This window comes from Hemitrygon akajei, unplaced genomic scaffold (genome assembly GCF_048418815.1).
Source record: "Hemitrygon akajei unplaced genomic scaffold, sHemAka1.3 Scf000067, whole genome shotgun sequence".
NCBI lineage: Eukaryota > Metazoa > Chordata > Chondrichthyes > Myliobatiformes > Dasyatidae > Hemitrygon > Hemitrygon akajei.
The window spans coordinates 511,459-527,636 of record NW_027331953.1 but is presented as its reverse complement, the minus strand read 5'-3'; the positions used below and the strand labels follow the sequence as shown (position 1 = coordinate 527,636).

Genomic DNA, 16,178 nt, shown 5'->3' with positions numbered 1-16,178 from the left:
TCCACTACGTCCACACTGACCCTTTTGATGGAAACAAGGGTCACCGGTGCCTTGGCCCTCCTCAGGTCCACCACCAGCTCCTTAGTCTTTTTCACATTAAGCTGCAGATGATTCTGCTTGCACCATGTAACAAAGTTTCCCACCGTAACCCTGTACTCAGACTCAGCTCCCTTGCTGATGCATCCAACTATGGCAGAGTCATCAGAAAACTTCTGAAGATGGCAAGACTCTGTGTTGTAGTTGAAGTCCGAGGTGTAGAAGGTGAAGAGAAAGGGAGACAGGATAGTCCCCTGTGGAGCCCCAGTACTGCTGACCACTCTGTCTGACACACAGTGTTGCAAGCGCACGTACTGTGGTCTGCCAGTCAGGTAATCAATAATCCATGACACCAGGAAAGCATCCACCTGCATCACTGTCAGCTTCTCACCCAGCAGAGCAGGGCGGATGGTGTTGAACGCACTGGAGAAGTCAAAAGACATGACCCTCACAGTGCTCGCCGGCTTGTCCAGGTGGGCGTAGACATGGTTCAGCAGGTACATGATGGCTTCCTCAAATCCTAGTCGGGGCTGTTAGGCGAACTGGAGGGCGTCTAAGTGTGGCCTAACCATAGGCCAGAGCTGCTCTAGAACAAGTCTCTCCAGGGTCTTCATGATGTGGGAGGTCAATGCCATTGGTCTGTAGTCATTGGAGCCACTGGGGCGCGGCGTCTTCGGTACAGGGAAGATGCAGGATGGCTTCCACAGCATAGGAATCGTCTGGAGACTCAGGCTCAGGTTGAAGACATGGTGAAGTACCCCAAATAGCTGGGGGGCACAGGCTTTGATCACCTTGGGGCTGACACCATCCGGGCCTGCAGCCTTGCTTGGGGGTGGAGAGGTTTCAGATGTCTTCTCACCCGTTCAGCTGTGAAGCCCATCATGGTGGTTTCAGGTGGGGTAGGGATGTCGTCATGAGAGCAGGATGGGAGGCTGTGAGGAGGGGTAGGAGGGGAGAGTGGAGTATGTGTTGGTTGGGGGCCGACAACAGATGAATCGTGGGGGATGGGCAGAGGCCACAGTGTCAAATCTGTTGAAGAACAGGTTAAGTTTGTTGGCCCTGTCCACACTGCCTTCAGCTCCTCTGTTGCTAGTTTGCCGGAACCCAGTGATGGTCCTCATCCCACTCCAGACCTCTCTCATGTTGTTCTGCTGGAGTTTCCACTCAAGCTTCCTCCTATACCTGTCTTTAACCTCCCTGAACTTGGCTTTCAGGTCCCTCTGTATTGTCCTCAGCTCCTCCCTATTTCCATCTCCAAACGCCCTCTTTTTTAGTATTCAGGATGTCCTTAAAGTCCTTTGTTACCTATGGCTTGTTATTTGAATAACGAATAACAAGTAACAATATAAAGCTACCAAGGTAATTGAAACTGGCCTTTTGTTCAACCTCTTGGTTACCGATGTACAACTTGCCGTTGGGAGTATCCTGCTGTTTCGATGTTACCATACTTTTTTTTTACAGTTGATGGTTAGACCAGAATCTGCACTTGTTTGCATTACTTTGGGTAGGAGGATTTGTAGGTCTTCTGTAGCACTTGCTATTAGGATGGTATCGTCCGCACATCTTATATTGTTGATGTTAACACCTCAAATTTTTATCCCATCTAGGTCTTCTATTTCTCTGAGAATCATTTCACTATAGATATTTAAAAATTCCAATGAGGCAACGCATCTCTGTCTAAATCCTTTTTGAATTTTAGTGCAACTACTTATATTATTATCAGTTTTTACCACCGCCGTTTGGTTCCAATATGAATTGTGAAGTAGTTGTTCTTCCCTTTCGTCAGTGTTTAGTGAGAATTTGAAATAATACAAAGTATCAAAATGTCTTATGCCATATTGGGCGATTTCCGATCGCTGCTTTTAGTTAAATTAAGGGTTAACCCTTTTAACATTAGCATAATCCAAGCCTACGCACCAACAAATGATGGGGACGAAGAGGATAATAACAAGTTTTATGAAGATCGTGACGGCAATGTAAATCTCAGGATATAAAACTAGTCATGAGAGATTTTAACGCCAAAGTTGGACAGAAAACGGTTGATAATATTATAGGACCCTTTGGACTAGGGGAGAAAATTGAAAACGGAGAAAGGTTTACTGACTGATGTGTCAGATACAACCAAGTCACCACCAATACTTGGTATAAAAACCATCCACGTAGATTGTGTACTTGGATTAGGCCTGGAGATAGAACAAGGAATCAAATAGATTTCATTACCGTCAATGAACCCTTTAGAAATAATATCACAAATTCTAAATCCTACTCAGGAGTAGACTGTTGTTCAGATCACCATCCAGTAATAGCTACCATCAAAACAAAATTAAAGAAACTGAAACGTGGAAAAAAGAGAAGTCGGTGTTGGGAGAACAAAAAAAAAAGATAGCATACTTAGCAACAATTCAAGACAGCTGTAGAAGAACACATCAACGAAAACGAAACAACACCTATTTGGGACAGATTTAAATATTCTATACTACAATCCGCAGGGGAGATAATCCAAATACAAGAAACACAACACACCAACAAGGGGTGGATAACCCAAGAAATTCTACATCTGATAGAACAAAGAAGGTTAGTGAAGAATAATGAAGTGCAATTCAGAGAGCTAAACAGACAAGTGTGCAATATTGCAAAGGAAGAATGGTTAAATCAAAAATGCAATGAAGTCACTCTCAGTTGAAGTCGCAGCTGAAATTTGTAGTTCTGGTTGCTCTCGTTTGCGCATGCTCGTTCTTTTACGCTTGCGCCGTTCTCGTTGATCCTTTCCTTTAGAAATGGCCGATGCTGCCGCAGTTTCCTGTTCTGTTTCGACAGTGATGTGTTGTACCTGAGTCCGCGGTTCTTCGGTAGAAGTAGGCCTTGATTCTTTTCGAACTTGAGCTGTCTTCGCGGTAGTATCTTTCTTCGTCCTCTGTTTATGAGGCATAGCTTAAAACAAGCCGGAGTAGTTTATAAGTAACCTTATGAAAATATTGACTACTTTTTCTTCATTTAAACATTAATTTATTGATTTTTTTACGGGAGGGCTGGGTTCCAGCGTCTCGATCCTACGTCATCACGTGACATCCCTTAATCAGACGAAGATGGAGATGAAAATTCCTCTGAAAATATAAAAAAGACTTTGAGGCAAATAATGCATAAATTAAATGCATTAAAAGTAACCAAAAAGTAATTAAAGAAAAAATAATAAATATGGAGGCTATGTTTGATAAAATGACAAAGAAACAAGAAAAAATGGAAAAGAAAATTACAGATTTGGGAATTAAAATGGAAGACGTGGATGGAAGAATGAAGGAAATGGAAGTTGATAATAATGCCTGGACATCAGAAAGAAAACAACTCGTGGAAAAAATTGATAAGCTTGAAAATTTTAGTAGATAGATAGATAGATAGATAGATAGATAGATAGATAGATACTTTATCCATCCCCATGGGGAAATTCAACATTTTTTCCAATGTCCCATACACTTATTGTAGCAAAACTAATTACATACAATACTTAACTCAGTAAAAATATGATATGCATCTAAAATCACCCTCTCAAAAAGCATTAATAAATAGCTTTTAAAAAGTTCTTAAGTAGTTTACTTAAATACAATGAGTCCTAACCCCGGCACTTTAACATATCTTCCTCCTGGCGGTTGAATTGTAAAGCCGAATGGCATTGGGGAGTATTGATCTCTTCATCCTGTCTGAGGAGCATTGCATCGATAGCAACCTGTCGCTGAAACTGCTTCTCTGTCTCTGGATGGTGCTATGTAGAGGATGTTCAGGGTTTTCCATGATTGACCGTAGCCTACTCAGCGCCCTTCGCTCTGCTACCGATGTTATACTCTCCAGTACTTTGCCCACGACAGAGCCCGCCTTCCTTACCAGCTTATTAAGACGTGAGGCGTCCCTCTTCTTAATGCTGCCTCCCCAACACGCCACCAAGAAGAAGAGGGCGCTCTCCACAACTGACCTATAGAACATCTTCAGCATCTCACTACAGACATTGAATGACGCCAACCTTCTAAGGAAGTACAGTCGACTCTGTGCCTTCCTGCACAAGGTATCTGTGTTGGCAGTCCAGTCTACTTCTCGTCTAACTGCACTCCCAGATACTTGTAGGTCTTAACCTGCTCCACACATTCTCCATTAATGATCACTGGCTCCATATGAGGCCTAGATCTCTTAAAGTCCACCACCATCTCCTTGGTCTTGGTGATATTGAGACGCAGGTAGTTTGAGTTGCACCATATCACAAAGTCCTGTATCAGTTTCCTATACTCTTCCTCCTGTCCATTCCTGACACACCCCACTATGGCCGTGTCATCAGCGAACTTCTGCACATGGCAGGACTCTGAGTTATATTGGAAGTCTGATGTGTACAGGGTGAACAGGACCGGAGAGAGCACGGTCCCCTGCGGCGCTCCTGTGCTGCTGACCACCGTGTCAGACCTACAGTCTCCCAACCGCACATACTGAGGTCTATCTGTCAAGTAGTCCACTATCCAATCCACCATGTGAGAGTCTACTCCCGTCTCTGTTAGTTTGTGCCTTAAGATCTTGGGCTGGATGGTGTTAAAGGCACTAGAGAAGTCCAGGAATGTAATCCTCACAGCACCACTGACCCCATCCAGGTGAGAGAGGGATTTGTGCAGCAAATACGTGATAGCATCCTCCACTCCCACCTTCTCCTTATACGCAAACTGAAGAGGATCCCGGGCGTGCCTGGTTTGTGGCCTCAGATTCTGTATTATCAGCCGCTCCATGGTCTTCATCACGTGCGACGTCAAGGCAACAGGTCTGAAGTCATTCAACTCCTTTGGTTGTGGTTTCTTTGGTACCGGGACAATACAGGATGTTTTCCACTGTCTGGGTACTCTTCTCTGCTCCAGGCTCATGTTGAAGATGCGCTGTAGGGGTTCTCCCAGCTCAGTCGCACAGGCCCTCAGTAATCGTGGGGATACTCCATCCGGTCCAGCCGCCTTGCTGGTACAGATCTTCCTCAGTTGACCTTCCACCTGTGCAGCCCGTAATCCTGGGCGTGGGCAAGGTCTCCTGTGAGTGGCTATTTTCCTGTGAGGGAAGTAAGAGGGAGGACGAGTAGAAAGACAAGCCTGGTGTGGAGTTCTGCGGTGAGGATGAGATTGTGCTGTCGAACCTATTGAAGAAGTTGTTCAGCTGGTTCTCTTTCTCCACATGTCCGCTTATGTTTGCCCTCCGCTTCCGGTGATGATCTTCATCCCATCCCACACCTCCTTCATGCTTTTGTTCTGCAGCTTTTGTTCTAGCTTCCTCCTATACTGCTCCTTTGCCCCCCTTATCTGTACTCTGAGTTCCTTCTGAACACTTTTAAGCTCCAACCGATCACCATCCTTAAAGGCCCTCTTCTTCTGATTTAGTAGACGTAACATTATTAAAATTGTTGGACTTAAGGAAGGTACCGAAGGAGAAGACCCAATAATTTTTTTTCAAAAATGGATCCCTGAAAAATTGGAAATGGGTGAAGAAACTTCAATTGAGATTGAAAGGGTGCACAGAGCCTTAAGGCCAAGATCTCAAGATGATCAAAATCCGTGATCAATTTTGATAAGATGTTTAAGATACCAGGATAAAGAAAAGATTTTGAGGGCCGCTGCCCAAGGTGCCAAAAGAAGAAAGGGTCCATTGATGATAGCAGAGAAACAAGTTCTTTTTTATCCTGATATAAGTTATAACCTTTTGAAGAGAAAGAAAGAATTTAATTCAGCAAAAGAAGTCTTATGGGAAAAAGGTCACAAATTTTTAATGCGTCACCCAGCAACACTGATAAATTTTTTGGAAGAGGGAAAAAGATTTTTTCCCGATTATCGAGATGCGGAGGTGTTCGCACAAAAACTTCCATCTATTCGCTAATTAAACGTAGAGATTTATAAACGCAATGGTTAAAGACAAAGACAGAGATAGTGAATGGAACTGATGGACATTTAAGGATGATACAAGGGAGAAAAGTAAAATTTTAGAAATGTTAATTGAGAATAATATGTTTTTTCTTTTCTTATATATATATACTTTTTACGTTGCGGGGGGGCTGGGGAGCATTGAATCGGTTACTACGGGATTCACGTGTGTAATCATGGCGATTGCCATGACCCGTACAACAGAGGGGGGTAATGTTGTGTTTTTTTTTTCTTTCACAACATTAGTAGGGGGGTATTTTGTTTTTTTCCTTATACTCTATTTTTCTTCTATTTTTTGCCTGGATTATTGGTGGGGACACACATAGCAACATGGAGACTTCTAAAAAGATTTCCCAGGATACCACGAAAGTTGAAAGATTAGGTATTATTATAGATTGGAGTAACATAATTAAAAACAATGAATAATTTATTGAATTTTTTAAGTTTTAATGTTAATGGGCTTAATGGACCAGTAAAAAGAAAAAGAATTTTAACATATATTAAAAAAAAGGAAAATAGATATAGCTTTCCTACAAGAAACTCATTTAACGGACATAGAACATCAGAAATTAAAAAGAGACTGGGTTGGAAATGTTATTGCAGCTTCATTTAACTCAAAGGCGAGAGGAGTTGCAATTTTGGTTAATAAAAATTTACCAATTAAAATACAAAATGTATTAATTGATTCGGCAGGAAGATATTTAATTATACATTGTCAAATTTTTTCAGAACTATGTACTCTTATGAATATTTATGCACCAAATGAAAATGATGTAAAATTTATACAGGAGGTCTTTTTGAATTTGGCTAACGCACATGATAAAATATTAATAGGTGGAGATTTTAATTTTTGTCTAGATCCAGTTTTAGATAGATCAATAAAGGCTATTACAAAATCAAAAGTAGCAAAATTAACTCTATCATTGATGAAAGACTTAAATTTGATTGATATATGGAGAAGAATCAATCCAAAAGAAAGAGATTATTCATTTTATTCAAATAGACATTAAACATACTCAAGGATAGATTTTTTCCTATTATCAACGAATATTCAAGATAGAGTGAAAAATGTGGAATATAAAGCAAGAATATTGTCTGATCACTCTCCTTTAATAATGACAATGATAATGATAGATAAAGAGGAATCAATTTATAGATGGAGATTTAACTCAATTCTACTAAAACATCAAGATTTTTGTGATTTTATGAAAAAGATTCAGTTCTTTTTAGATACAAATTTACATTCAGATGATGATAAATTTATATTGTGGGAAGCAATGAAGGCATATTTGAGAGGTCAGATAATAAGTTATACTTCTAAAATTAAGAAGGAATATATGATAGAAATAGATCAATTGGAAAAAGAGATTATAAAATTAGAAAAAGAATCTCAAAGAAATATGACAGAAGAAAAACGAAGACAACTTATTAATAAGAAGTTAAAATATAATACACTCCAGACATATCGAACAGAAAAAGCAATTATGAGAACTAAACAGAGATATTATGAACTAGGTGAAAGATCACATAAGGTCCTTGCATGCCAGTTAAAAACAGATCAGATTTTTAAAACAATAAATGCAATCCGAACAAAAGTGAAAAAAGTTACTTATAAGCCTCTAGAAATTTATTAGGCTTTTAAGAATTTTTATTCTGAGTTGTATAAATCAGAATCAAAAAATGATGATGTTAAGATAGAAAGATTTTTAGCACAAATAACTCTTCCAAAATTAAATACGGAAGAACAGAAGGGATTAGGTATGCCTTTTATATTGAAGGAGGTTGAAGAAGCTCTGGGATCACTTCAAAGTAATAAATCTCCAGGAGAAGATGGTTTTCCGCCTGAATATTATAAAAAGTTTAAAGATTTATTAATTTCTCCCTTTATGGAGTTAATAAATCAAGCGGAAAGAACGCATAGACTTCCAGAATCTTTTTCAACAGATATTTTAATAGTATTGCCAAAAAAAGATAGAGATCTTTTAAAGCCAGCATCATATAGACCTATTTCTTTATTAAATACTGATTATAAAATAATAGCAAAAATCTTATCTAATAGATTATCTAAATGCTTATCAAAATTAGTGCATATGGATCAAACAGGATTTATCAAAAATAGACAATCGGCAGATAATGTAACCCGGTTAATTAGTATAATCCATTTAGCGCAAAAGAGGGAGGAAACGAGTGTGGCAGTTGCTTTAGATGCAGAAAAAGCATTTGATAGATTGGAATGGGATTTTTTATTTAAGGTATTGGAAAAATATGGATTAGGAACATCATTTATAAAATGGATTAAAACCTTAAATACTAATCCCAAAGCTAAAGTAGTGACAAATGGTCAAATTTCGACACCATTTCAGTTAACAAGATCAACTAGGCAAGGTTGTCCATTATCACCTGCTTTGTTTGTGTTGGCAATAGAGCCATTAGCTGAATTAATAAGAATGGACCCAGATATTAAGGGTTTCAGAGTTAATCAGGAAGAATACAAGATTAATTTATTTGCTGATGATGTTCTTCTTTATTTAACAGATCCATTACATTCATTATGTAAATTATCTTATAGATTAGAAGATTATAGGTCACTGAATGCACAACGGACTATATTAACTTTTGTGTGGATGCAGTTGTCCCTGTTAGAACTGTTCGCTGCTATCCCAATAATAAGCCCTGGATCACTAGTCACATCAAAGGCCTCCTAAACCAGAAGAAGAGGGCCTTTAAAGATGGTGATCGGTTGGAGCTTAAAAGAGTTCAGAAGGAACTAAGAGTACAGATAAGGGGGGCAAAGGTGCAGTATAGGAGGAAGCTAGAACAAAAGCTGCAGAAAAAAAGCATGAAGGAGGTGTGGGATGGGAAGAAGATCATCACCGGATGCGGTGCAAAGCGGAGGGCGAACATAAGTGGAGATGTGGAGAAAGCGAACCAGCTGAACAACTTCTTCAACAGGTTCGACAGCTCAATCTCATCCTCACCAGGCTTACTTCCCTCACAGGAAGATAGCCACTCACAGGAGACCTTGCCCACGCCCAGAATTACGGCTGCACAGGTGGAAGGTCAACTGAGGAAGATCTGTACCAGCAAGGCGGCTGGACCGGATGGAGTTTCCCCATGATTACTGAGGGCCTGTGCTACTGAGCTGGGAGAACCACTACAGCGCATCTTCAACATGACCCTGGAGCAGAGAAGAGTACCCAGACAGTGGAAAACATCCCGTATTGTCCCGGTACCGAAGAAACCACAACCAAAGGAGTTGAATGACTTCAGACCTGTTGCCTTGACGTCGCACGTGATGAAGACCATGGAGCGGCTGATAATACAGAATCTGAGGCCACAAACCAGGCACGCCCAGGATCCTCTTCAGTTTGCATATAAGGAGAAGGTGGGAGTGGAGGATGCTATCACGTATTTGCTGCACAAATCACTCTCTCACCTAGAGGGGGTCAGTTGTGCTGTGAGGATTACATTCCTTGACTTCTCTAGTGCCTTTAACACCATCCAGCCCAAGATCTTAAGGCACAAACTAACGGAGATGGGAGTAGACTCTCACATGGTGGATTGGATAGTGGACTACTTGACAGATAGACCTCAGTATGTGCGGTTGGGAGACTGTAGGTCTGACACTGTGGTCAGCAGCACAGGGGCGCCGCAGGGAACCGTACTCTCTCCGGTCCTGTTCACCCTGTACACATCAGACTTCCAATATAACTCAGAGTCCTGCCATGTGCAGAAGTTCGCTGATGACACGGCCATAGTGGGGTGTGTCAGGAATGGACAGGAGGAGGAGTATAGGAAACTGATACAGGACTTTGTGATATGGTGCAACTCAAACTACCTGCGTCTCAATATCACCAAGACCAAGGAGATGGTGGTGGACTTTAGGAGATCTAGGCCTCATATGGAGCCAGTGATCATTAATGGACAATGTGTGGAGCAGGTTAAGACCTACAAGTATCTGGGAGTACAGTTAGACGAGAAGCTAGACTGGACTGCCAACACAGATGCCTTGTGCAGGAAGGCACAGAGTCGACTGTACTTCCTAAGAAGGTTGGCGTCATTCAATGTCTGTAGTGAGATGCTGAAGATGTTCTATAGGTCAGTTGTGGAGAGCGCCCTCTTCTTTGTGGTGGCGTGTTGGGGAGGAAGCATTAAGAAGAGGGACGCCTCACGTCTTAATAAGCTGGTAAGGAAGGCGGGCTCTGTCGTGGGCAAAGTACTGGAGAGTTTAACATCGGTAGCTGAGCGAAGGGCGCTGAGTAGGCTACGGTCAATTATGGATAACTCTGAACATCCTCTACATAGCACCATCCAGAGACAGAGAAGCAGTTTCAGTGACAGGTTACTATCGATGCAATGCTCCTCAGACAGGATGAAGAGGTCAATACTCCCCAATGCCATTAGGCTTTTCAATTATACCGCCAGGACTTAAGAACTTTTTAAAAACTATTATTAATGCTTTTTGAGATGGTGATTTAGATGCATATCATATTTTTTTACTGAGTTAATTATTGTATGTAATTAGTTTTGCTACAACAAGTGTATGGGACATTGGAAAAAAAGTTGAATTTCCCCATGGGGATGAATAAAGTATCTATCTATCTATCTAATATGGGAAAATATCAGGTTATAAAGTAAATTGGGATAAAAGTGAAATTTTACCTCTTACTAATGGAGACTATAGTCAATGTCGATTAATAACCTCAATTTAGATGGCCGGCAAATGGTATAAAATATTTAGGTATAAGAGTTGATAATGATATAAAAAACTTATACAAATTAAATTATTCACCACTTTTGAAAAAAATTCAGGAAGATCTTGATAAATGGATGGCATTACCAATAACATTAGTAGGTAGAGTAAATACTATAAAAATGAATATATTCCCTAGACTACAATATTTATTTCAATCATTACCAATACGATTACCCCAGAAGTTTTTTCAAGAGTTAAACAAATATGTGAGGAAGTTTCTCTAGAAAGGTAAGATATCAAGAATATCGTTGGAAAAATTGACATGGAAATTTGATCTAGGAGGGTTACAACTTCCAAATTTTAAGAATTATTATAAAGCAAATCAACTTAGATTTATTGCATCTTTTTTTGAGAAAGATAAACCGGCATGGATTAGAATAGAACTAGATAAAATAGGAGAAAACGTACCAGAAGATTTTATATATAAATGGGAATCCAAATGGATACGGGAAAAGAAAGAATCTCCTATATTAAAACATTTGATTGATTTATGGAATAAGATAAATGTTGATGATGAGACAAAAAAATCTTTATTAGCAAAGAGATCTTTAATTCAAAATAGACTTATTCCTTTTACAATGGACAATCAACTTTTATATAATTGGTTTCAAAAAGGGATAGATACATAGGAGATTGTTTTGAAGGAGGTATATTAGTGTCATTCGATCAATTAAAGAATAAATATAAAGTATCAAACAACACTCTTTTTTGTTACTTTCAACTAAGGGCTTATATAAGAGAAAAACTAGGTCAAACAATGTTATTGCCGAAATCTAATGAAATAGAAATTTTAATTCAAAAAGGAAATATTAAAAAATTTATATCTTGTATGTATAATTTGATTCAAAAACAGGCAATTAAACAAGGAGTCCATAAGTCAGGACAAAAATGGGGAAGTGATTTGAATATTAAAATTGAAGAAACAAATTGGTCAAGACTATGTCTTGATAGTATGACAAATACAATAAATGTTCGGTTAAGATTAGTGCAATATAACTTTCTACATCAATTATATATTACACCACAAAAAATAAATAAATTAAATCCAAGTTTATCTGATCAGTGTTTCCGATGTAACCAAGAAACTGGTACATTTTTACATTCGACATGGTCTTGTTCTAAAATTCAACCTTTTTGGACAAATTTAAGACTTTTACTGGAACAAATTACGGGAATACAACTTCCTCATAATCCAATATTACTTTTACTAGGTGATATTGAAGGGATAAAACCGAAACTCAAACTAAATAAATATCAGAAAGAATTCATAAAACTTGCACTGGCAGTAGCCAAAAAGGCTATTGCAGTTACTTATAAATCAGATACATATTTAAGTATAGATTGTTGGAAGAAAGAAATCTATGGTTGTATTCCATTAGAGAAAATTACTTATAATTTAAGAGATAAATATGAAACATTTTTGAAAATTTGGTGCCCTTATTTACAAAAGACAGGACTAAATATATAGGTGCTCTGAAGATGAAACAATTGGTTACTTGGGGAAAGAAATAAATATATATACTAAAGTTATTAAGAACTCCATGGAGCATGTGGAGATCTTCCAACAACCAGGCACTCTTCCTTTTTTTTTCTTTCTTACTTTCTCTTTTTTTTATATAGGGAAGTTAGGGGGAGGGGTTAAGGGAGGGGGGAAGGGATATATACATTTTTTTCCACACTTGTAATTACTTAAAAACGCAATTAAATAAAATTTTAAAAAAATGCAATGAAGCAGAAGGCCATATTAACAACGGCAAAGAAATGGACAAGAAAATTAAGGAAATTAGGGAATTAAGAAAACCTCCTCTACAGAATGCATAAGATCAGCAGACAGATCCAGATGAAGTATGTGGGAGGAGGATTCAGTATATAGAGCAGCTGTCTGAGGATAATAGAGGGGAACCCCCAGATATTAAACACCCTAATTCTGGCCCACCTATTACCAAAGAAGAAAAAACTAAAGCAATGTAAAGCATGAAACGTGGTAAAGCCACTGGACTTGAGGAAACCTCAGCTTACAAGCCCTAGAAGATCTGGGCATAGATATTCTTTTTGAACTGTTTAATGGCATATATGAGTCTGCTGTATTGCCTGATGATCGCTTGAAATCTGTACTTATAGCTCTGCCAAGAATTCCTGGCATTATTGACTGTGAAAATTATAGAACAATCTGTCTTAAGATTCACCTAATAAAGATTTTGTTGAGAATTGTTCTGAGATGAATTAAAAATAAGTTAAGGCCAGAAACTTCCAAGTAAAACATGTACTGATGAGAAATGGTCTCAGTGAAGGTCCGAGAGTGGAAAATGAACCGGTGTTCAGCCCCACAGCTCCGTGCCAAACAAGAACCCCTGTCTGAGTCTGTCCCATCTGTCTGTGCTTGACAGTGCCAGTGTCTTTTATCTTCCTTCTCAACCTCGTTCTCCTGCCTTCTCCCCATAACATTTGACGCCTTTACAGAAAATCTTTGGGACCAACGGCAATACGCATATTCAACAGTTCATCTTTCTGCGACAGGAGAACACACTTCAGAGATCAACAGTCTCTGCATTTTTATTTCATACATTATTATTACGCATTGGTGCAGTATTATTGTGTATATTATTATTCCCGGTTTATTTTTAGTAAAGTCTGCACACTGCTAATTGTGTTTCTAAATGTCGCTGCTGTAACGAAAGAATTCCCCACTCGGGATCAATAATGTATTTATTTATTATTATTAACATCATCGTGATTATTCTGCAGTCCTTTATCTCTTTCATCAATTTTCCCAACTCTTTACTTCACGCCCGACTAATCTGATGTATCACCTCCCCTCCACCCCACATTCTTTCTCCCTCCCTTCCTTTCCGGTTCTGAAGAAGGGTCTCGGTCTGAAACGCCGACTGTTCTCTCCCCTCCATCGTTGCTTTCTGCCCCCCCCCTGAGTTCCTCCAGCATTTTGTGGGTGTTGCTTTGGATTTCCACATCTGCAGATTTTTTTCTAATCCTGTTTAAACAAATGCGCATGCGTGTGCGTCACAGCCGATCGCGAATATTACGCATGCGCTCAGTAGATGAGAGGCTCGCAGGGATCGGACGCAGGTAGGAGCAGGGCCGCGGGTGGGAACTTAATTACCGGCGTCTGCACCGCGATTGAAGGAACATTACTATGAGCTGCGTCCACACTGGTCCGGCACCTCAGGACAGTCCCAGTCCTTTCCGTCTCTCTCAGCCCCACGATTTACCCGAGTGACGGGGAGTTAACGGCTGATTCAGAGCGGTCGGCGCCGCCATTTCTCCGGCGCATGCGTATTGCTGGGTCCTTGAATCGCGGATAGACAGGTTTCTTGTTCTTGGTGTCTGCTGGGTAAGGAGGCAGCCATGGGTGACAGTGCCAGCATTGTCCCCTTAGAATATGTGCAAATACTGCGACCTCTGCCGTGGTTTTTCGTGCCTCACAATTGACCAAGAGACGCAGAAGATTCTTCAAGAAGGGTTAAACTTTAATCTGCAAATCAAAGCTGAGACAGTCATTGAGCTAGTCGCTGATTGCCCCCCGACCCCCGGACACAGCAGTTTTTATAGCAATCTCTAGTTGCCTATTGCACGTACTGCACGTACATCATGTCCCTTTTGTTCCTATCAATTGGCTTAATCATGTTCTAATCTACATCTCTTAGCTACCTCTCATTAACACACCATTGTCTTCTACATTTTTAAGACTTCGGTCTCCTACCAAATTGGATACATGCATAGCAAATAATAGTCCTAGGATTATGTGACTTAATTATGTTCTAATCTACATCTCTTAGCTACCTTTCTTTAACACACCATTGTCTTCTACATTTTTAAGACTTCGGTCTCCTACCAAATTGGATACATGCATAGAAAATAATAAACTCAGAACTGAGCAATGTTCTAATCTACATTTCTTTAGTTCTTTAGCTACCTCTCATTAACACACCATTGTCTTCTACATTCCTAAGATTTCATTCTACTAAGTTGAGTACATGCATAGCAAATAACTGACTTCATAGTTAAAGTTTATACTTTTATACTCCAATACCTCCAGCCATGTCAATCCGAGGATCAGTACCTCGGAACAAAAATATAGTGTCCAGTTACTCTTGGATGAAGAGTCTACCTTCCAGTCAGTGGAAATGTAAATTAGTACTGTATGGCAAAAAGAAATCCTCCCGTCAACTTTAGTTCTCTGTGTAAATAACGATATGAAACACCTTGTTCTTGATGACAAGTGACTTGTAGCTTGCACATCACAAAGGTGCCCCATTCCAATGAGAATAACTACTGCCCACCCCTTCATAGTCATTGCCATCGAGGGGTTCATCACTGTCAATCAGCTGGGGGTGGGAGGGGATCCCAGTAATTAGAAAATGTCCAAGATCCGACATGTAGTAACAAGTTCACTTTGTAGTGTTGTGGAGCATGACCAGCGCTTGAAATAATACCAAAAATCAGGACAGATTGAGCCAAGACACAGGTTGATTGAAGGCAAAAATAGCCTATTCTCATACAGAGGGAATACAGTCAGAGAATTTAGATGTACAGAAAAGCTGGATGAACTCAGCAGGTCGGGCAGCATCCGTCGAAAGAAGCAGTCAACCTTCTTTCAACGGATGCTGCCCGACCTGCTGAGTTCATCCAGCATTTTTGTACGTCTTGATTTGACCACAGCATCTGCAGTGTACTTTGTGTTTACAGTCAGGAAATTTGTTGGTCAGTCAGGATGCCTGATCCGTGACATGTTAGAAGATGAGGAGTTCATATCTAAACATAGAAACAGAAGTCTGCAATATATTACAGGCCCTTCGGCCCACAATATCATGCTGACCATAAAACCTACTCTTGAAACTGTCTAGAGTTTGACTACCACATAAACCTCTATTATTCTAAGCTCCACGTACGTACCTAACAGTGTCTGAAAAGACCCTGATTGTATCCGCCTCTACCACCGTCGCTGGCAGTGCATTCCATGCACCCACCACTCTCTGTGCGAAAAAATTACCTCTGGTATCCCCCTTGTACCTACTTCCAAGCACCTTAAAACTATGCCCCCGCATGTTAGCTAGCTCAGCCCTGGGAAAAAACCTCTGGCTATCCAGACGATCAATGCCTCTCATCATCTTATACAACTCTCTCAGGTCACCTCTCATTTTCCATCACTCCAAAGTTTACTCAACCTATTATTATAAGGCATGCTCTCCAATCCAAGCAACATCCTTGTAAATCTCCTCTGCACCCTATTTAGAGCATTTTTTCCAGTAGTGAGGTGATCAGAATTGAACACAGTGCTAAAAGTAGGGCCTAACGAAGGCCTTTTATATCTGTAATAGTACCTCACCGCTTTTGAACTCAGTCCCATGGCTGATGAAGGCCTTCTTAAAAACATTGTCCAGCTGCGTAGCAGCTCTGCATGAACTATTGACACAGATCCCAAGATCTCGCTGATCCTCCAA

At 40.0% G+C, this 16,178-nt stretch overlaps 1 protein-coding gene across 1 annotated transcript in view; it reads left to right on the top strand.

Annotated features, from left to right (window-relative positions):
• Positions 1 to 16,178, top strand: part of LOC140722011 (uncharacterized) — a 156,617-nt gene that overhangs the window by 104,187 nt on the left and 36,252 nt on the right. The window contains 1 exon segment of the mRNA XM_073036825.1: positions 2,812 to 2,891. Coding sequence (XP_072892926.1) covers positions 2,812 to 2,891 — 80 coding nt within the window.